The sequence below is a fragment of the Protopterus annectens genome, chromosome 4.part1, assembly GCF_019279795.1.
Source record: "Protopterus annectens isolate FY-2018-M chromosome 4.part1, PAN1.0, whole genome shotgun sequence".
Lineage (NCBI taxonomy): Eukaryota > Metazoa > Chordata > Ceratodontiformes > Protopteridae > Protopterus > Protopterus annectens.
In genome coordinates, this window is record NC_056734.1 from 469742038 (window position 1) to 469765954 (window position 23917).

The 23917-nt window shown below is 40.2% G+C and overlaps 1 protein-coding gene across 1 annotated transcript in view; it reads left to right on the plus strand.

Moving 5' to 3' along the window:
- Positions 1-23917, plus strand: part of LOC122801232 (mucin-like protein) — a 468953-nt gene that overhangs the window by 375403 nt on the left and 69633 nt on the right. The window contains exon 23 of the mRNA XM_044070784.1: positions 11007-11174. Coding sequence (XP_043926719.1) covers positions 11007-11174 — 168 coding nt within the window. The remainder of the gene's footprint in view (positions 1-11006; positions 11175-23917) is intronic.

Genomic DNA, 23917 nt, shown 5'->3' on the forward strand with positions numbered 1-23917 from the left:
GGAGAGACTCAATTGTGTGTGCATGATGTGGTGGATTCTGGCACCTGACAGACAACTGACCATGACCTTCTCCTAGTCAAGTTTTGTGAGGGGGACATTGGTGTGCCTCACAATTGAGTCACCAATGACTAGTTTGTTTGTGTCTTTCGGCTTTTCCCGGTTAGGGTCGCCACAGTGGAACTCCGGTCCGCTAATAATAGGCAGTAGAGTTTTACGTGCTGGCTTGCCGGGCCTAACGCACAACCTTCAATGAAGGAATGCCCGTTCATGCATATCGCCACACAGAAGACGCTCTAACTGAGAATCGAACGGGCAACATCTAACTGTGAGGCGACAACGCTACCGCAGCACCACCACAGCAGTAGTATGTTTGGTTTATTGTTATGTCTTATGGGCTGCATTGGTTTATTATTATGCCTTATGGGCTGTGTTTGTGAGACACTGGTGTGTTGTCTGCTGTGTATGATGACGTGTTTGGTGTTGTGTGTGGAATGTCTGTGAGTGTGTTTTGAAGGTCTCTGTTTTTTAGGTAAGTTTTTGTAGAGGACCTCTGCATAGGTGTGTGTGTGTGTGTGTGTGTGTGTGTGTGTGTGTGTGTGTGTGTGTGTGTGTGTGTGTGTGTGTGTGTGTGTGTGTGTGCGCGTGTGCGTGTGTGTGTTGTGCTTGGCTATGTGATGTGGGTGGTGTGGTGTTTGTGCTGGCAATCTCATCTTTGTCAGGAGTACTGACTGTGGCGCCAGAGACCATGGATTCTAGGTTACTGGTGTAGATGCATTTCTTGTAGATAGAAGAATTATGTGCTAGGTGAAGATGGCTGTCAATGAACATGAGGCAGTTGCTACACTGTCTCAGTATGACCATGTCGACCAGGCTGGCAGGAGAAACTGATGGGAATTGCCCAGCTATACTGTTCTGAATAAATGGTGGACTTATGGAGAAAGGGTTTTGATAAGGACTTGTCCACAAAAGAGTGTAGACCACAGAAACATACTTAAATGTAAAATAACTTGCCTGAAGCACAAGTGCTAAAACCAAAACTAAGATGCTTAGAATAACAGATAAATTTAATCAAGCTACTAACAAGCAGTAATAAGTGCAGCAGAATAAGAGCACTTGAACACTTAAGAACACACAGCAAAGCAAAATAAGGTAATAAAGTAGGAAGAACACAGTTACAGTAAGAACAGCTGAATAAAGTGTAAAAAAACTTTTGGTAAGTGCAGAGGGAAGAAACAGAAGATAATTCAAGATTTCAAGAAACTAAGGGGTTGGACTTCCCAGATGCTCTCTCTTTACAGAGTAGACAGGGCTGATGAGGTGGGACTGGTAGGAGTGTCCAAGATCAAAGAAGCAAGGGGGTAGTCCTTCCAAAATGATCTCATTGTACTCAGTTCAGTGAGCAAATGAGACAGGGCTGGGAGGAGTGTCCAAAGACAAATTTACAGCAGGGGCAGGCAATTCCAAAGCTACCAAGTTTAAGAATACAGCAACGCTCGAGCAGGAGGGTGTAAAAAACAAACTGTAGAGAGAGAGAGACCATCAATATTCAATTAATGTTCAGTGAAACAAATAAATAAATGCAGTACAGTTTTGTTACCTATCACTGAAACAGAACAAGTGCAAAAAAGAATACTTATAACAGCTTTGTATTTCCAGGTGTTTGTAGAATCAGTCACAGCCAGTTAAACAGCTTTGCTACTGATCATGATAACACAGAAATGTAACTATACTAGTAGTATAAAACAAAACATAACCCCCCAGGCAATCAGATAAACACAAAACTTCACAGAATGTTAAAGCAACCCCCACTATGAAAGTGGCTGGCTTAGTTCTCAAGTGCTGAACTAGTCCTGAGAAACAAACTGCAGAGAGAGAGCCCAGCAATATTCAATTAATATTCAATGTAAAATAAATAAATAAATAAATAAATAAATAAATAAATAAATAAATAAATAAAGCATGTACATTTACTTTAAAAATCCGGCATACTGAGATCATGATGTGGTATGAAAGTAGAACTTAATGGAATTTTTTAAAAGATGTTTTATAATTGATCTCATTTATTCTTACCTTTATTATGTGTTATACACTTCCATGAAACCTTCTTTTGAGAGCCACCCTAAGCTAATAAAAATACTGAAGCTTACCATTTTGATATATTTCGATATATATATATATATATATATATATATATATATATATATATATATATATATATATATATATATATACATACAGTGCCATTTTGATATATTTTGAGATATATACATATATATATATATATATATATATATATATATATATATATATATATATATATATACAGTGCAATGAAAAAGTATTTGCCCCTTCCTGATTTCTTATGTCTTTGCAGGCTTGTCACACTTAAACATTTCAGATCATCAAACAAATTTAAATATTAGACAAAGATAACCCAAGTAAACACAAAATGCAGTTTTTAAGTGATGATTTTATTTAAGGAAAAACATATCCAAACCTACATGGTCCTATTTGAAAAAATCATTGCCCCCCCCCATTGTTAAATCATGAAGTAACTGTAGTTAATCAAATTTTTGGGAAAGCTGATTTCAATTTCACTAGCCACACCCAGACCCGATTACTGCCAGACCTGTTGAATTAAGTCATCACTTAAATAGAACCTGCAGACAAAGTGAAGTAGGCCAAAAGATCCCAGAAAGGAAGACATTATGCCACGATCTAAAGAAATTCCGGAACAGATGAGAAACAAAGTAATTGACATCTATCAGTCTGGAAAAGGTTACAAAGCCATTTCTAAAGCTTTGGGACTCCGGCAAACCACGGTGAGAGCCATTATCCACAAATGGAGAAAACATGGAACAGTGGTGAACCTTCCCAGGACTGGCCGGCCTACAAAAAGTACCTCAAGAGCACAGTGATGACTCATCCAAGAGGTCACAAAAGAACCCAGAACAACATCTAGAGAACTGCCGGCCTCACTTGCCTCAGTTAAGGTCAGTGTTCATGACTCAACCATAAGAAAGAGATTGGGCAAAAATGGCATGCATGGCAGAGTTCCAAGGCAAAAACCACTGCTGACCAAAAAGAACATGGAGGCTTTTCTCACTTTTGCCAAAACACATCTTTATGATCCTCGAGACTTTCGGGAAACTATTATGTGGACTGACGAAACAAAAGTTGAACTTTTTGGTAGGTGTGCATCCCGTTACATCTGGTGTAAAAGTAACACAGTATTTCAGAAAAAGAAAAGTCAAACATGGTGGTAGTGTGATGGTCTGGGGCTGCTTTGCTGTTTCTGGACCTGGACGACTTGCTGTGATTATGGAACCATGAATTCTGCTCTATATCAAAAAATCCTGAAGGAGAATGTCTGGCCATCAGTTCGTGACCTCAAGCTGAAGCGCACTTGGGTTCTGCAGCAGGACAATGATTCAAAACACACCAGCAAGTCCACCTCTGAATGGCATAAAAAAAACAAAATGAAGGTTTTGGAGTGGCATAGTCAAAGTCCAGACTTGAATCCAATTGAGATGCTGTGGCGTGACCTTAAAAAGGTGGTTCAGGCTCAGAAACTCTCCAATATGGCTGAATTAAAACAATTCTGCAAAGAAGAGTGGGCCAAAATTCCTCAACAGTGATGTGAAAGACTCATTGCCAGTTATCGCAAATGCTTGATTACAGTTGTTGCTTCTTAGGGTGCACAACCAGTTATTAGGTTTAGGGGCAAATACTTTTTCACTTAGGGCCATGTAGGTTTGGATAGTTTTTTTTCCCTTAATAAATAAAATCATCACTTAAAAACTGCATTTTGTGTTTACTTGGGTTATCTTTGTCTAAAATTTATATTTGTTTGATGATCTGAAACATTTAAGTGTGACAAACGTGCAAAAAATAAGAAATCAGGAAGGTGGCAAATACTTGTGTATATATGTACATATATATATATATATATATGTGTGTGTGTGTGTGTGTGTGTGTGTGTGTGTGTGTGTGTGTGTGTGTGTGTGTGTGTGTGTACACATATAATTGATATAATTGTTGAATACATTTGATTAAATATAATATTGATGTATGTGATTGATGCATATGATTAAATTAATATCTATATCTATCTATTTATATATTATATAATATAATGCACATCATGTAAACTGGAGTTAGATCTGACAAAGCTCTTTTAAGGGTGAAAGCGATTATCTATTTGTTTTTCAATAAAACAAAGTTTCAATTACTGGACAAGTTGTAAGTGTTTGATAAAGTCTCAACTGAGCTTGTCTACAGTGCATGGATGTTCTTCGTGTTTCAAAGTTGCAGTCATCACATTTGGGTTATCTGCATGCAGAAGCCCTCAGTCAGCCTGATTAACAAAGTCTTGGGTCCTGCATTGGTTGCTGTCTCATCTTCCATGAAGTCCATGCTTTCATGCAGCCGATGCCATTACATCAGTCTTTCTTGCCGTGCGGTGCCTGAAGCAGAAGCAGTTCACAAGTGCCAGTCAGCCGACTCCTGAAATTTTCATTTTCGAGTTTCAGAACCGAAGTCTTCAACTAAGCTAAGTACTCCGTTGGGGAAACTTTTTCTTGCTCTAAACCGATGTCAGTAAAAGTCAATAATTGTATTTTTTGTGGAAAGTAAATACCTCATAAAGATTTTCATTCGTACTGCATTCCTTGCTTAGGTCCTGACAACGGCATACCTCACTGTTGGTTTTGTGCCTTATTTAAACAACAAACTATTCATCGTCAGTTTATTTACGTTTCTAAATATTTTGGTACTCAGTTCAATTATCCAGATATGGCTTTGGTAAGCCACCCGACTACCGACATTCCGAAAAAATGCAAAGATAAAGACAGAGACAGACCACATAGGTCCAAAGCTGCCGACAACGCTTCTCCTAAGCTAGTCGCCAGTTCACTGGTACTCAGTGAGGCACTTTCGCAGCCCCTGATACTCGCTACTTCAGATTCGCAGGCCTCTACTGAGACCCATTCAGAGTCCGGTATGCCACAAGATGCTTCAACTGTGGAACCTGCGGATGTCTCTACCTTGGATGGGTCCAGAGTCGCTGTGCAGACAATGGCTTCTGAGGGTGTATTCAGGCCTACTGACTTGCATATTAAACTGATGCCATCTTCTTCTTCAAGGCCTAAAACTCAATCCATGCCTAAAAAACAAATGATAAGAATGGTTGAAGATCTTATTACTTTAATCAGGGGAAGCCAACCTTCCCCATCTAAGAGACCTAGAACTGAGTTTGCTTATGATTCTTCTGATCAGGATTCTGAAATTTCTGTTTCCTCGGATGACCAGGATTTACCCTTATCTACCTATGAGGATTTTGATGCTGAGGACTCTGTTCCCTCTGCTTCCCCTCCACAGGATTTCTCTTTTGGTGAAACCTTGCATACTCTTAGGGAGCATTTTCACTGGGAAAGCCAGGATTACTCTGATTCTAAAAAGAGGCTTAGGGATTTCTTACTCCTGCCCCAACACAGGTCTTTAGCTATCCCCCCTGTACTGAACATTGTTGATAATGCCTTTTCGGAATCTAGCTTGGCCCCTGACTCTTTACCTCCTGTTCCCAGAAAACCTGATAGATATTACAGGGTTCCTGACTCTCACAAGTTCCTTTTTAAAAATCCTACTGTGGATCCTGAGACCATTTCACAGGGACCCAAGGGCATTAAGGCTACTAGTGCCAAAAATCCTACCCCCTCTGATAGAGATTCCAGGGCGCTGGATAGATGGGGTAACATGGTATACACTTCTGCAACCTTGGCCATTAGGGCCTTAAACTGCCAGTTTCATATGTTAAAGTATCAGCAGCATATTATTGGATTGCTTAAACAGAAAATGATGTTGATTCCTGACTGTGATGAAAATAAAGATTTACAGGATTTAATGCATTCTGCTGAACAAGTTGGAAAACATACTTTGCAATGTGGTTTTGATTCACTAGAGGCATCTTGCAGGGCTGCTGTCACTGTCTGTACTTAGAAGGCATGCTTGGCTTAAGGAGAAATCTTTGCCAGATCATGTTAAAGCTAAATTGCTGGATGCGCCCTTAAACCAAGAACGCCTGTTTGGCAACAAAGCAGCAGAAGTACTTAAAAAGATGAAGGGAAAAGCTAAATCTATGCAAACTGTTAAAGATTTCCTGCAAGTACAGCCTTCCAGATTTAGTAGGCATTGGCCCTCTAAAAATTGGTCCTTTTCTGCCTCTTCCAGGCCTTCTCAGTCCAAACCCAGAACCAGCAGCACACCCAGGCTTCAGTCCCAAGGTACTCTCAGGGCTAAGCAGTGGGGGGGCTCCCACTTCCAAAGCAGGGAGTGGTAAGACTCCCCCCATGGTAAACTGTCTCAATGACTTAACTTTAAATCTTCCAAGCCCTGCACAAATGATTGTTCCCTTAGGGGGAAAGATTGCCCGGCAGGCAAAAAATTGGGAACTCATTACCCAGGACAAATGGGTTTTAAATATAGTTTACTAAGGATACAGATTCCACTTTCACTCCTTACCAACCCCAAACAGTTGGCCAGACCTACCCCCAAATCAGTGGGCAGAGGCTCAAAAGCAAATTCTCACTCTCTTAAGCATCAGGGCTATTCAGCCTGTTCCAGAAGAGGAACGGGGACAAGGTTTCTACTCAAGACTTTTCCTGGTGCCCAGAAAAGACAACTCCTGGCATCCTATACTGGACCTCTCTATCCTGAACACATTTTTGGTGATTCCAAAATTCAAGATGCTAACTCTTCACCAGCTACTTCCCATGCTAGGCAAAGATGCCTGGTTGTCAGCACTGGATTTAAAGGAAGCTTTCCTGCACACCCCAATAAGGGAATCCTGCAGAAGATACCTATGCTTCAAAGCAGGCTACATGCACTATCAGTTCTCTGCACTACCCTTTGGCGTATCTACTGTGTCCAGGGTATTCACACAGTGCCTAGCTCCAGTCATTGCATTTTGCATGCAAAGAAATATCCAGATATATCCATACCTAGATAATTGTCTAATTAGGCAGAAAACCAGGATATACTATTGAATCATCTGGCATTTGTACAGAAATTGCTAACTTCTCTGGGGTACACCAAAAACGAAAAGAAATCACATCTTGTACCCTGCCAACAAATTGTATTCCTGGGAACAAGCTTGAACACAACTTCCCAGATGGCTTTTCTCACGCCAGAAAAACAAGTTCATTTGACAGCCTACTTCAAACTACTGGCCACAAAGACCCAGCTATCTGCAAGGAAAATACTGCAAGCACTTGGGGTTCATGGTCTCCTGCATTCTACTAATTCCATATGCAAGACTGCATATGAGGAAACTATAATGGTATCTAAAAAGCCTGTGGTGCTAACATTCTCAGGATCTAGAAGCAATGATTCCTATCATTTATTGTTTACAGATAGAGTTTCTTTGGTGGGCAGACGCCTGTCACCAAAACTAGGGACTGACATTCACTCTACCCCTGCCGCCCAAACCCTAACAATAGATGCATCAGACTATGCATCGGGGGCTCACTTGGCAGGCAAGTGCATTCAGGGCAAATGGAACCCAAGCCAAATACACCTGCACATCAATCAGAAAGAAGTGTTAGCTGTACAGAATGCTCTGACAGCCTTCAAGGACCACATCCTTCCAGGTCAATTAATGGTAAAGACTGACAACAACACTGTTATGTGGTGCATAAACAATCAGGGAGGAACCCACTCATACCCTCTCTGCAGACTAGCCATGGCTCTGTGGAACACAGCCTTGAGCTACCAAGTGCACATACAGGCTCAACTCCTGCCAGGAAAGCTAAACACACTGGCAGTCGACTTAAGCAAAAATCTCATGGACCCACACGAGTGGAAACTGGAACCAGAGATATTCAACATGTTGAGAAACAAATGGGGGAGCCCAGATAAAGACCTGTTTGCTTCCCCCCCCAGAACTACCAATTGGAAAAATTCTGCACAAGGACTCTCCACAAACAAGCTTGGAAAGTGGATGTCCTATCCTTCACCTGGAAAAACCTATCAATTTATGCCTTCCCCCCTCTGCCTCTCCCCTCCAAGGTACTACTAAAGATCAAACAGGACAAACCAAGGATGATACTGATTGCACCAGACTGGCCGTGCCAACACTGGTACCCCCTTTTGCACAGTGTGTCACTGCTTGCACCATAGCACCTGCCTCAGACCCCTGCCCTGCTGTCTGAGCAGGAGGGCCAGATTCTGCACCGACAGCTTCAAACCCTGAACCTGGCAGCCTGGCTACTTACTATTACCATCCCTCAGTAAGCAAGTGTTGGATACCATTCTGGAGGCAAGGAGGCCTAGCACTAGAAAATCCTATGCTGAAAAATGGAAAAGCTTCTGTTCCTGGAACCAAGCTCAGGGGATGGGCACAGCAACACCCAATTTACCTCAAATTCTTCAATACCTAACTGAGATGCTGCACAAGGGCCTTTCCTTTTCCTCAATCAAAATTCATGCCTCAGCCATTTCAGCTCATTACAACACAGAACCACCCCTCTTCTCTCATCCACTGCTGAAGCAGTTCCTCAGAGTGGTCAAGAACGTAAGACTACCCAGGAGAGCTCCTACTCCAGCCTGGGACCTTAACTTTGTATGGGAAAAACTCACTCTACCTCCTTTTGAGCCAGCTGTAAATGCAGTGTTGAAATTTCTTTCTTGGAAAACAGCCTTCCTTTTAGCCATCACTTCAGCAAAAAGGGTGTCTGAATTACAGGCCCTCATGGCAGTGGAGCCTTTTATAATTTTTCATGCGGACAGGGTGTCCCTCAGGACCAATCCCTCCTTCATGCCCAAGTTGGTATCCAGTGTGGCCTTTAATCAGTCTATTCATTGGCCAACATTCTTTTCTAATCCACAGAACAAAGGGGAGTGAATGCTGCATGCCTTAGATGTGCACAGACAACTTAAATTTTATTTGGACAGGACTAAACCTCTTAGGAAATCTGAACAAATGCTGGTTGCATTTGCTGCGGGGGCAGAAGGGAAGGCCATTTCAAAGCAAACTATTTCTAAATGAATAGGCCATTGCATTCATTTCTGCTGTAAGCACCATGGAAAACCTACCCCACAGGGGATCAGACCACATTCAACCAAGGCTACATCTACCTCTACAGCCTTTCTCAGAGGTGTCCCTACCAGAGACATCCTAGAAGCTGCTACCTGGAATTCTGTACATACCTTCAACAAGCATTACCATTTGCCAATTTTCTCAAAATCTAGAGCTGGCTTTGCCACTGCAGTCTTGCAGGGCCTTATAGCTGGTCCTATTGCTATCTAATTTCCTCCTCCCATCCCTAGCTTTGGGAATCTATCCAATGTGATGACTTCAACAGTGAAACATGAGGAACATAGTACAGTTGTGTACACTTACCATAAATGTAGATGTTCGAGTGTATTCACTGCTGCAGTCCTAGTTACCCTCCCTCCAACCCCCTTCTATTGGCTATACCTCTATTCTTGCTTACTATGTTTAAAGCTTTTTAGTGTATTTGCTTTTTTGTTGAAGGTGTAACCTTATATATATAATTGCTTCCCATTATGGGGGCACCTGACATCTGAGGTAAGAAAAACTGATGTAATGGCATTGGCTGCATGCTTTATTGACTACCTGATGTCATGGACAACCGACGCAGGACCCAAGACTTTGTTAATCAGGCTGACTAAGGGTTACTGCAAACAGATAACCCAAATGTGATGACTGCAACAGTGAATAAACTCGACCATCTACATTTATGGTAAGTGTACACAACTGTACTTTCTTTTTCCCTGATATTTTAGGATTCTCAGCCAGCAACTTTGTTGTTTACAAGTCTCAATTTTTCCTGTGGTCTGTATATGATACATATTTATGTATATATGGATTCCTATTACAAGAACAAAAGTGAACTTTTGCGTAAGTGCACTTCACTGAAAACACCGCAGAACAGTGGAGGACATAAAAAACAAGCTATGTCCTCCACTATGGTGTGATAATCACGGACCTTAGGGTTAGGGCATGGGTTAGGGTAAGGGGATAGTTAGTAAAGCTATCCCCTTACCCTAACCCATGCCCTAACCCTAAGGTTTGTGACTATCGCACCATAGTGGAGGACATTGCTATGTCCTTCACTGCGATGCAGTCGTCATGGATCTTAGGGTTAGGGCACAGGTCATGGTAAGGGGATAGCCCTATGGGCTATCCCCTTACTATGACACGTGCCCTAACCCTAAGTTCTGTGAGTACTGCACAGAAGTTAAGTACAACACCCATTTGTTGTACTGAACTTCGCGTAAGTGCACTTTCGATTAAGTGCACTTTCGCTGCAGTGAGCATTCCATGCTCTATTTCGAATTAGTGAAAATTCAATCTAGTGTATGTAACCCGTATATGTATATATCTATATATATAAATCTGTATATGTGTATATATATATATATATATATATATTTATGTGTGTGTGTGTGTGTGTGTGTATTTATATATCTGTATATGTATATATGTGTATATATATATATATATATATATATATATATATATATCAAAATGGTAAGGAATGCTTGTTTATTTGTATGTGTGTGTGTGTGTGTGTGTGTGTGTGTGTGTGTGTGTGTGTGTGTGAGTGTGTGTGTGTGAGTGTGTGTGTGTGAGTGTGTGTGTGTGAGTGTGTGTGTGTGTGTGTGTGTGTGTGTGTGTGTGTGTGTGTGTGTGTGTATATATATACACACACACATATATTTCGCAGTCATTGTTATTCCACTGTAATATGCATGCTTTTAAGACTAGAAGTGTTTGACTTCTAAACTTATTTCTTGGTTTATTACAAATATGTCTGATTGTGGTAAATAACTGTTTGTGAAGCAGCTATATCCTGTTACCCTGGAACATGGACATGTGCTCACATGTTTATGCAATGAAGAAAATAAAATAAAATAAAATAAAATAATAATTATTGTTCTGGATAATTTCTGATTGCTGTCATGTTCTATTTTTGTATCCATAGCTGGTAATACTACATATGTAAGCAAAGCGACTGTTGAGAAAACAGAGAATGAAACAAAAGTGGATTTTGATGGAGGATTTTCTGTGTCTGTGTCAGCTGCACTGGGAGCATTGTCATTCAAAGTGTTAATGAACGTTCAGCATCAAAACAACACTGAAGGCCTGCTAGGTAATTAACTTGTCAGATATCAACACTGGTTGCTCAGTTTTGCCTTCTTTGTTTTACAGTGTGAATGAATAAAAGCATACACGTTAATGACAAATCAAGAGTAAATGCAACCATCTCAGTTTTTGATTTAATTATAAGAACATGATGTCTACTCCATGTATACATTTATTTATTTAACGTGTTTTGCACATCACTGCTTAAAACAAACAAAAAAAATGTTTGGAAGATCAGTATAACATGACATGAGAATTCACTGAAAAGTAAATCTTGACAAAAATGTAAAAGTGTGTACTTAGCATCAAACCTTTCTAGCACTGACATTTAACTGAGAGCTAAAAACATGCTATGCTCCCCTCTGCTTGTGTTAAATCAGGAGTATGCCCTTGCCTGTCCCTTATAACCTGCAATTTTATGCATTTTGCAGCATTGCTGCCTTGCAGTAGTGATGTATTAGCCTTGCATGTGGTGCTATAATTAAAAGTAACAGTCTTATGTAGTAGTCATTATACTCTACAAAAGTACATTAAAGAATATATATTATTTTTGGTATGGAAACCTGCATCAGCTCAACAACTCTGAAAAGCATGGTACATGAGTTCAGGGTACACAAGTAGCCCTGCACTTAATATTAAACTGCATTTAAACCAACAGAAACCTTATGAGCAGGCCTTATCTACTTGTATCTCATGGTCCAAGGCTGATGTCATGGTCACTTCTAGGTTCTTTTAGCCACTGTCTGTAATCTATGATTTCCTGATTGTCAGATGACATTTGAGTTGCTGCCCCAAAAATACAGATCCTCTCACTTATCTAGAGTGAACATTAATTAACTGCCTTTCAGCCCACCTGTTGATGTTTTACAGTTTCCAGTCTCTGCTTTTTCCCCTTTCCAGGGTAATGTTATCAATATCTGTATGATCCAAAGATAAATAAATCAGAAAGCATGAAATAAAAGAAATATGATCTTCACAGCACTGCAGTGGTCAGCTGATTTCCCAGACAAACTCTTCCTATTAGTCTGCAATGATTTCCCCTAGTAGACATTCTACCACGTTTCCTAAGTCTGTGTACCACACCATACCTCTTCAGCTTACTAGGCAATATACAGTATGGCAGCTGGACATAAACTTTAATGAACAGAGAGAGTGGTGTAAAGGGATAAAGTCGTGACTATTTCCCAGATGATGTGATTTCAGCTAGTGACTGGGAGGAATGGCAGTCACATCCTGGGGTGGTATGCTGACTTTGTACGTTACCATTAGCCCTTGGAGGAAGGAAGGAAGGTGATGCAGTGTGTGTGCTCTGTGGGGTAGGCATTAAGTTCTGCAAGCCACCACTGAGCAAAAGCATGTGCTTATAAAAGCATTGTGGACATGGTGATGATGCACTTCACTTGTTCCTTCTCCCTAGGAGGTTGGGATTAGACTAATAAAATAGATACTCCATCATAGCTGCTTGAATGATGACACCCCTCTGTCAGCTCTCTCCTTAGCTTCAGATGAAACCCTGGAATGGAAGAGTGAATGGGCACTCTGTTAGAGTGGGGGCTTGGTGGTCAGCAGACATGAGGACAAATATAACCTAGGAAAAAAAGTCTTAATAAAGTATAGATACCTTGATCTGCTGATACCCACTCCAAAAACTGCAAGAAGTTTACTAACAAATCTCCTTGGCAGTGAAGCTTTACTTGTCTGAATGCTGAAGTTACTAGCCTTTAAAAAAGCCCCAAGCCTTTCCTTAAAACCCCTTGTCTTCACCTTGTCTGTCAATTATCTACTAACCAGCCTTTAGTTCCCTGGACTGATTCTGGTATCCCATCCATAGATAAGGGAACAATTAAGACTGATATATCTGGAAATATAATACTTCCCCAAGGGCAAAAAGCTACTAAATATTTCTGTAAAGACTTCTGCAAAAGCACTTGTCAAGTTCTTTTTTTTTTAATCTAATCATTATCTCATTTGGGGCTTGTGATTTTTTCAGACATGTAGCCCAGACAGTCTCTTTTCAGCCATCTCATTCTCTATAAATCTATCAGTCTATCTCTTCCAAATCTTTTATTTCTCCTCCCAAATGAGTAGACCCTCTTCCTTTTTGCTTTGGAAATACTGAGACATAGAATTCAGCATTGTCACCTCACAACAAGAGGTTCTCCGGTTCAATTCTCGGCTGGAGCGCCTTCTGTGTGGAGTCTGCATGTCCTCCCCATGGTCGAGTGAATTTAAAGACATGCAGGTAGGTGCGAGCATGTGTGGGTGTGCCTTATTTGAAGGTTGGGTGCTGGGCTGGCAACTTGACACTGTAAAAACTCACTGCCAATTATTAGCGGACTGGAGTCTATGGTGACCCCTAACCGGGAAAAGCTGAAAGACAGTTTATTCCACTATGCTTGGGTTATCTTTGACTTCCTTTCCAGTTCTATCTTTTTTCAGCCTGTTTAGTTCAGTAGCCCCCTTTCTTTCTCATATATATATGAATAATTACTTCATTTCCCATCTTATCTCCTGGGTTAATTACTTTTCCTTCTCATTCTTGACATCCTTCAACATTTGAATTACTTTCCTTCCTGCCTCAACATAGAAACATAGAATTGTTTTTTTATAGTAATTGTTTCTAAGGTACTTATGCTCCTCCTTGCTTAGTCACTTAATTCACTGACTAAGCCTTCTTTTCTTTCTTGTAAATAGACATCTATTCATAGCTGTTAGGATAAAGTCTGCAGTTATCATTAGATTGTTTGTCCAGTCCACCCTACCTTGTTCCTCTAGCAATAACTTTCAACCTCTTAACTGTAGAATCAGGGACAATGCCAGAAGTAGTCAGGAATATTTAAAATATTGCTACTGTTAACTTTAGAATCCAATAGAATAAGAAAATGTGAATTAACACGCATTTTCTGAAGTAAAAGAAGATTATAACTAAAAGTATTCCACCATCTTTTCTCAAAAATTGTGAGTTTTAGGAAACGTGGAGCAAAATCCTGAGCCAAAATCAGGAATGTCCCTGATAATCAGGGACAATTGAAGAGGTATGCCTATAGTTTCTTTCATTCATTCAAACTCAGGTGCATGTAGTCTGTCTTTTGACAATGTTCCAGTCATTTGGATCTCCCCTTTAATATAAGATTGCTGTACTGTGACTGGTACTGACTATGCCTAGCACATTGTTTTTTCTTATGCCACAGCAACATAAAAAAAACATGCTGACTGGTAGCTCTTTCCCTTCTGTTCTGGTTGTAAGAAGTGATCAGTCTACAACTGGGAAAATATTTTCTCTGCATCAATATCATCATCTTTTTCTGGCATGAGCTCCTTAATCTTTCTACTGTCTGAACACTTCATCCAGTGATATAGCCAAAGGGTAGCTGAACATGTCCAGTTAGCAGCTTTTACCACAGCCTAGGTACAGTTTGACCATCAGCATAGAGTCATAGGTCATTAGTAGTGTTATAGTCATAAATAAGTAACATTAAGAATTTACCTTATATGCCTTTAGTCAGGAACAGCACTTCAGGTTGTGCAAACAGAAATTTTATTCTTACAGTGCTGGGAGTCAGTCTTCATAGCCCTTGATGAAGCATTCTCACTTTACATACAAAGAAATGTATTTTTATACATTTTCTTATCAAACTGGCCATGCAATTTCATTACATTGCGGTGGTGGTGCTGCGGTAGTGTTGTCGCCTCACAGTTAGACGTTGCCCGTTCGATTCTCAATTAGAGCGCCTTCTGTGTGACAACATGCATGAATGGGCATTCCTTCGTTGAAGGTTGTGTGTTAGGCCCGGCAAGCCAGCACGTAAAACTCTACTGCCAATCATTAGTGGACCAGAGTTCCGCTGTGGCGACCCCTAACCGGGAAAAGCCGAAAGACACAAAGACAAGACAATTACTGTGTCCTATAGAAAACTTTGCAAATGTCCTCATCCCTCGTAATTTTTGCTTCAAACTTCACGTGAACACCTTCCTATACATAATCCACCTGCTTCCAAGGGGTCTTATTTCTGACCTTGGATGTTTCAAACCTGCCCTAGCAACAATGCACCCCTAGCCTGGAGGAGTCCGGCTAACAAATTCATTTTGGAGTAACTGCAACACATACTATTTTCTCTTATTACATACTAAAAGAATGCAGTTTAAAAGACAGCAATATTGTGGCTTATGAAGCTGTATTTTTCCCAGCCCTGCATACAGATTATATTTGCTTTTTAACAATAATATTATAGCATCATTAATAAACTGAAATTAATATACATTTTAATAAGCTGGTCTTGTCCTATAACAGTAGGCAGTTGATTGGGGAGATTGTAGCCTAGTAGCATCCTTACTGTTTTTACAACACACTCTGTGTATCTCTCTCCACCCTTCTTCTTTACTCCTTCTTCCATTTCCATTACTTTGCAGACTATTCCAGACATTAAAGAAATCACTGTTAAGCCTTTATTCCTTTTTAGTTTTTTTCTGAACATGCATATAAGTATATTTTATACTGACATTGCCAGAACTATGTTCCTATATTCTGCTGCCTACCTATGAGAGAAACAAGGAGAGTCAATCCTGTCTCACCCTCATACTAACCTTCAACTGTACTATGTTTTTACAAGTCATTTAAAATGTTATCTTCTAACCATTCTTTTATCCCTCTGCTCATTATTTGTTGTCTAAACTTTATGGCCAAGCCTCAGTCTCCCTTCCCTTTTGTTTTTACCTTTTTACTACTGGGCTGTCCACTTGCTTGCCTTCAATCTGGTCATTCCTCATTAACCTTCCAAATAACTTATCAGTACTTTCTGCATATCCCATTTTCTGTAACATAATACCTCATCTCACTATTTTTTTCTCCGAATTCCATATGGAATACCCTATATCTCAATGTATCCAAACTCCTAATGTAACTTTCCACACCTATTTTCAAAGCAGCTGATCCCTATATACCTAGGTACAAACATTGCAACCTAACCTTTGCAGTATGTCTTAGTATTCAAAACATCACCTCAGCCCACTACCAGACTAAGCCCATTATCCCTGCCCAATGCTGTCAGCATCAATTGCACTCCATAACACTCTATTTCTTTGCTTAGCTAGATGTGATGACAGAAAGCATCACAAAAAGATAACAAAACACCTATCCCAACACATGTATCTGCTGGCTCCACAGCAGTTAACATCTTATATTCCACAATAGGCCCTTCCAGACCATTAGCTCCTGCATAAATAATTGCATGCTGGCTTTCAAGATATCCTTTGGCTACCATCCCTGCCTCCCGGCCTTGCAATCCACATTATTGATTACCTGTATATCTAATGGCTTTGATAGTAGAGATAACAGTGACCAGTATCATCTCCAAGAATTATTCACCTTTCTAACATCTCTCACCATTGTCTATATCATTTCACTTATCACAGCCATATTCCTTGGGGGAAGAAACTGTGATTATAATCACTCCCTTTTCTAAATGCTAAATTAATTTTGAGTCCTGAGTATTGACTTCTACTACATAATTGGTTTCAAAAACACAATGAGTTGAAAAACATTATATTTTTTATATCACTGACATACTGATAGCATCTTACTCCCACTTAAAATGCTCGCTCCCTTCTTCCTCTTCCTTCCTGAACTCTTTCACTTTACCACAACTCCCCTTTTTAGGTCCCTAAGATATTCTACCAACCATGAATGATGATGGTATTTGTTAGATGGAATCTAACTTTGTATATTATATTTTTATATAGTTAATAGGTACCAAGGTTGTTTAAAACCTCAATATTACTCTTGATATTGTAGCATATTCATTTATAAATTGTATTTTCTTTTGCCTGTTTGTAAACATCTGTAGGTCAATATGTATGATGTTGTTTTTGTATTTATCTATCTGTGGAGCTTTTCTCCTCAGGTCTCCACTGAAAAATGGCTATGCAGTCCGGTTGGACCAACCCAGTTAACAACTGTCAAATTATCTGAGCATCTCATATGCACATACTGTAGCTCATCCATGTTGAAGTTCATCATACTGAGTACTGCTGCAGTAACCTTAGCAACAGCGATTATATCCTACATAGGATATAACAGCTGGCTAGCTTCAAAAGCTTCAGGGCACCTTCCATATGCCCAGATCATTGGACAGCTCAATATCAAAATAATAAGAGTCTACTTATTTTCAAATGGAATCACCTGTAAATAGATATTCAGTAGGATATAGTGAAGTAATTATAGAATGAAGATGGTTACAAATCATGAGGAGTATTAAGTAGGTCCAGGTAAAAGGGAGATAGGGATATTAGTGGATAGGGGTAGATGATAGTCAGATAATTTGAGATTGTGAAATAGTAGCTGTATTATAGGCAGTTAGATAAAAGGGTGGTGATAGTAAGGGTTTGGTGATTATCCAGGAATATCAAATGTACATAGCTGATAACTAAGTAGGTAGGACTTTAGTTGAGTTTTACATTATTTCAGGTAGTGCTCTTATTTTTTTTTTAATTTCTCCAAATATTTTAGGTTTCTAATACTGTGACGGGAATGGACCCCATTTCTAAGTCAAAGTATGATTAAAGTTCATGAAATTAGTATTGTTTCACTCTTTCATGTCAGCTAGAAGTGCTCTTCACAGCACCCGCAATGTGCCCAGTAATGACTCTTTCCACAATTCGTACGGAGTTACATATATTGGTAGCATATCTAAATATGATTGTAGAATCTTTTTTATAAGACCTGTTGCTACTAGTACTATTGGAACTGTGTGGGTATCTTTCTTCCACATTGCTCTCATTTCTGCCTGCAAATCCTGACATTTTATGACTTTGTTTTTGTATGCAAGCCATTATAGTCACTGAGTGTAGCAATTTCAATGATCAATGCTACTTTTGTCTTCTTTTTTTGGACCACTATATCTGGTTTTCTAGCATCTATCATTTGAACTGTTGGTAATGAATGATTCCATGTGATGTAGGCTTCTTCATTTTCTATGATGCTTTGTGGCTCATGTTTCCAGTGTTTTTCAGCCACTTCAGTACCATAATGATTGCACAATCCCCAGTGCAACAGTCTTGCCACAGTATTATGCCGTTCAGTATACAGTCCTTCTGCCATCAGTAAATCACAACCAGCAAAGAGGTGTGCAACTGTTTCCAATTCAGTTTTACAAAAGCTACATTTGTCTGTTTCTCCCACATATTCAATGGACTTTGTAAACCAATGTGTATGCAGCCCACTATCTTGGGCTGCCAATATTAACCTTTCATCTATTGGTTTCAATTCACCTCTCCTTAACCATTTCTCCATTCATTCCTGATCAACATGAGGTTCTTCCAGAAATTTTCTGTACTTGCATCTATATTTATGCATTTTCCACATTTCTTGCCTTCTCGTCTGGTCCTTTACCTTATATTCTTTCTTCTATGTTTTGGCACATTCAGTTGCTACCTGATTTTTATCTACTTCTGGTTTGATTTCCATTCCTGCTTGACGCCAATATGCTTCAGCCAGATTAAGCAGAGAAGTCATCTTAGATTTATTCTCCTCATGTTTCAAAACTTTCACTACATTTGGGTCTTGTTAGGTCAGCAGATATGTGTGGAGTCCCACGATTGCAGATCTATACATGTAATCCATTTCAAGGAGGCCCATCCCTCCTTTTGAATGGGAAATATATAATCTTGGTATGCGCTGATTTTTATAAATCATTTTGTGAGCATGAACCATCCTTCTTGTTTTCCTATCTAATCTATCCAACACATTGTGGGGCCAATCAGTCACTCCAAAACTGAAAGATAGGACAGGAAGAGCCAATTGGTTTATAGCTTGGATTTTGTTCCTAGATGTCAGTGCTGTTTTCAGGATTAAAGTCTTCTGAAATATTCCTTACTAAGTTGTATTCGCATTTGTTCATGTTTTATTGTTGATCCTTCATCAATTCCTCAAATATTTATACACTCCTTCTTGCTCAAGTTTTTTTATATCACATTCTTGTCCCAAACTTTTATCTAGTGTTGCAGTTTTCGTGCTTTTGCACATTTATCAAGACCAAATGACATTCTTATATCATCTGAAAAAGTGTGCTGTTATTGTATTGCTAATGAGATGGAGTTCCAGGAATTAGTGAGGTGATGTGAGAGTAGTGAATTGCCAGCAGAATTTTTGGGTTTGGATACATGTAATAGATACTTGTCCGATGAACACAATGGCTTGGAAGGGTTATATATTCTTTTGGTTTAATTTCTCCAAGTCTTTTGGATTTATGTATTTGTATGAGATTGGAGATGGCTGGACATTTGTTAGGTTTATACACAATGTTATGGATTTGTAGAAGTTGTGAGTATGTTAGATACTGTGGAAATTTCAGCCACTGCAGTTCCCTTAGAGTGGCACAGTGGTGTGTTCTATGTGGAAGATTGGCAGCAAACTGTGGTATTTTGTAGTAACATTGCCAAATGTTTATTGAGGTCACTTGGATGTTATTAAAGATTTATGCAGAATTTGTTACAATATTCAAAAAGAAAAAAGAGGCAATGTGTTTTCTTAAACTGCAAGGCATTGTTACTACAAATGTTACTACAAAATACCACAGTTTGCTGCCAATCTTCCACATAGAACACACCACTGTGCCACTCTAACCATAGGCAAGACTGCTCTGCAAATTGTAGCATGTTACAGGCCACCCTCACAAACTCAGGAAACTCACATGGCCTTCCTGAAAACACTAGAGGGGATAAATGTATCACCAAACACCATCATACTAGGTGACGTCAATTACCCTAATATAGACTGGGAACACTACTCAAGCCCAAACACCCTAGCCCAAAAGTTCCTGGAATTCATAAACTCAAATGCCATGGAACAACTAGTCACCATCCCCACAAGAGGAGATAACATACTTGATCTCATCATCACGAACATGGGAGCACAATGTTCAACACCGAAGTATACCCCTCACTGGTGAGATCAGATCACAAACTAATCTCGCTGGAGTTCCTCATCCCACCCCCACCTAAAATAAAAAGACCACAGTAAAGAACTTCTCAAAGCCGACTTCACACTTCTAAAGACTAGTGTGGTCTCCTTTCAGGCCCCGAGCGTGGAAAACAATACTCAAGCCGCTGAATCACTTACAAACGCCTTCTACCAGCACCTGCAGGACTGCATGGATAAGGCAATCCCAAGCAAAACAAAGACTCTTTGTACCAAAGGCAGCGTCCAGTCTGGTGGACCCCAGCCATAAACAAACTCTACAACAAAAGGAGGAAGCTACTACAAGATAGAGCAAAATCCTTAAAAGGTAAGACACCCTTGATCACTATAAGTAAAAACTAAGAGCTCTCATAAAATCATCCAAAGCAAATTTCGAGAGAAAAATAGCTAAAGACTCAAAAGACAATCATAAGGCCTTCTTTAGCTATGTTAGAAACCTAGGAGGAAACTCCCAGATATGCTCAGAACTAGTTCAAAATGATGTGAAGATTACTGATCCTACAGACATTGCCAACATACTGGCTGACAGGTTCAGTGCAAACTTCTCCCCTCCCCAAAAGGAGAGATATCTATACCAAATGAGTGCAGCCCCCAAACATCTCCAGCCCAAGTGAGAACTGCTCTCTCCAAAGCAAAAACACAGCATCCATGGGACCCGATGGTGTCCCCGGCTGTGTGCTCCACGAACTCAATGAGGAATTAAACCCACAGCTAGGACAGCTGTTTAATCAAAGTCTTACCTCTGGATACGTACCCAGGAGTGGCGCACTGCAACTGTGGTCCCACTTCACAAAGGCGGTGCCTCCACAGACCCTGGAAATTACCGCCCATTAGCTTGACAAGCCTTATCTGCAAAGCCATGGAGAGGATCATAATGGACCTCATAAATAAAGACATAGGGAATTTGCAGACTTTGGATCCAACCCAGTTTGGCTTTGTCAAAGGCAGATCATGCCTTTTAAACTTGGTTGACTTTTTCAAACGGTCACCAAAGCCATTGATGAGGGAAAGGCAGTCCATACAGCCTACCTCGATCTGGCTAAGGCCTTCGATACAATACCCCACTCGGGTATCATTGAAAAACTCATCAGCTTAAATGTTAACCCATACATCACAAGATGGGTTGCAAACTGGCTGAGTGACAGAACCCACAGGGTCAGAGTTGCTGGTGCCATGTCAGACTCAAAGCCTGTCACAAGTGGTGTCCCACAGGGCTCAGTCCTGGGCCCACTCTTGTTTGGCATCTACTTTTCCAAAGTACAAGCAAACACAGGAGGGTTATGGCTGACAAAGTTTGCAGATGACTGCAAACTGGGCGCCATAGTAGAAAACACATCTGACACAGATATCCTTCAGAAGGGTCTCACAGAAACGGATAACTGGTGCCAGAGCCACGGCCTAAAGTTAAATGCCAAAAAATGCATAGTCATACCCTTCGGGAAAAACAAGGTTACCCCTAGCTACCAAATAGGTGGCAATCCACTGAGCACAGAAGAAGTTATCAGGGACCTGGGGACCCAGGTTGAAAGTAGTCTGTCATTCGACACCCATGTAGCTAAAGTAGTTAGGAAGTCCTTCTACATTGCCCACCTTATCATGAAGGGATTCTCATCTAGATCAAGGGAGGTCATAGTCTCCCTTTACTTATCACTCATCAGACCAATGATTGAGTACAATGCCCCATTCGAATGTATCTGACCCGACACTTGCAGCAGCTGGAGAGGCCACAAAAGTTCCTCACCAAAAGGATAAAGGGTCTCAAAAATCTGTCCTATGCTGCCCGACTGAAAGAACTCCAGCTCTATTCAGTCGCCACTGCTTGCTCAGAGGTGACCTTTGCCTAACATACAAGGCCATGTCAAACCCAGATTTGATGAATATGCTTCACCTCAAAAATCTAGATCCATCAGAGCCACAAGGGCGGGAGACTTAAACCTCGACACGGCTATTAATAGGACGTGCTGGAGGGATAGATTCATCACCCAAAGACTCCCTATGCTGTGGAACAAAATCCCGGTACATGTGAGGCAGAGCACCTCGCTGGCCTTGTTCAAGAGAAATCTTGACCAATGGATGGGAGATCGCAGATATACCCCAGGAATTACCTCAGTGTCACTGCTCGACAGAGGCACAGCAAAATAATGGGTATAGTTCCCCATACTAAAGGGGTGACGTAAGCCACAAAACAATGGGCTAGGCTTATAAATGCCCTCGGGCAGATAGCCTAGTATGAACCTATGAACCTATGAACCTATTATAGTGTCTGAGAGGAAGGGTTTGGATCTATAGAGAGAATATTGTTTTTGGTGTAAATTTTGAACTATATTTTGGATGTTTGTGTCATTTTTTTTTTATGTAGGTTTTCATCTACACAGATGCCTTGCAGTTTAATATGTGTGACAAGTTCGATTTTTGTTTTATTGGATGAGGTAACTGAGAAGGACATTTTGTTGATTGTAAGTTGTATGGGAGTAAATATGATTAGTTTGGCGTTACTTGGGTTTAGGAATAGCTGGGCAGATGTTAGCCAGGTTTCTGTAGAGGAGAAGGACTCTTGGGTAAGTTCTTATAGTATGTTGATATTTTTCACAATACAGATAACTGTGGCATCATCTTCATATTGTATTAGGGGTGCAGTTTTACTGGCTTTAGATCAGTCACTGCTTAAGATGTTAAGGAGAATGGGTTCTAAGACTGATCTTTGCGGTACACTGACTGGAACACTTGACAGCTTGAGCTCTAATCTGGAGGTAGCTAACGAACCATGATATAGCAGTGGTGTCTTGTCCCAGGTTATGATGTTTGCATAGGGGAACAGAGTGAGAAACTGTCAAGGGCCTTGGATAAAGCAAGAATGAGGGCAGACACTAGGTTTCCATCATTTCTGTTTGTATTTACTGTATTGATGAAACAAAGTAAACCAGTAGAGGTACTGTGGTGGGGACAGACACCATGCTGAGATGAAGAGACAAGGTTATTTTGGGTGAGGTAATGTAAGAGTTGTGACTGGATGCATGTTTTGAGTATTTTTGATAAGGCAGTAGAAGATGGCAAAAGCCCTGTAATTTGAGAGTTCAACTGTACGCCTCTTTTGTGGATGGGAAAAATGTGGCTTTTTTTTCAGTGGGTAGGGACACATGGTTCTCTGATGGAGTGATTTATTAGAACAGAGATGAGGTATTCTATTGCTTCTGCAGCCATATTAAGGTATTTTCCTGGTAGGTTGATGGGGGCTAAGGCAGTGGGTTTCATAGGTTGCTACTAGGCTAACTGCCCTTGTGAGCCATTTTAAGCCTAGCCAATTAAACCTTGTGAGACTCAAACCCTGTACCTTGTGTTTGTAAGTCAAACACTTTAACCATTAGGCTACCCTCCCGACCCCAATTTAAGTAATGGCTTTTTTATGTAAGTAGTGGGAACTGGTTGGAAGTAGAGGTTATGAAGAGGAATGGTAGGAGGTTCTGTTGTCTGGTTGTTGGAAATAGAGGAATGTTGTACTTGTGATGAAACTGAATGAATGGAATAAGAGTTGAAAGCATCGGCATAGTTGGTAGAGTTGTTGTTACTGTTTAGTGTAGGAGATGGTTGAGTCATGCAACTGGGACTGAGCAGCTGGTTTAGAGGACCAGAATGTTTAGGGGATTTTTGAAGTTTTTATGGTATGGGTCAGTATAGTATATGTTTTATCAAAACATAGTATATTTTTCATTGAATTTTGAGTTTTAATTCGGTTTCTGAGTCCTCTGAATTTCTGGAGATTTGTTAAGTGTTTTGTT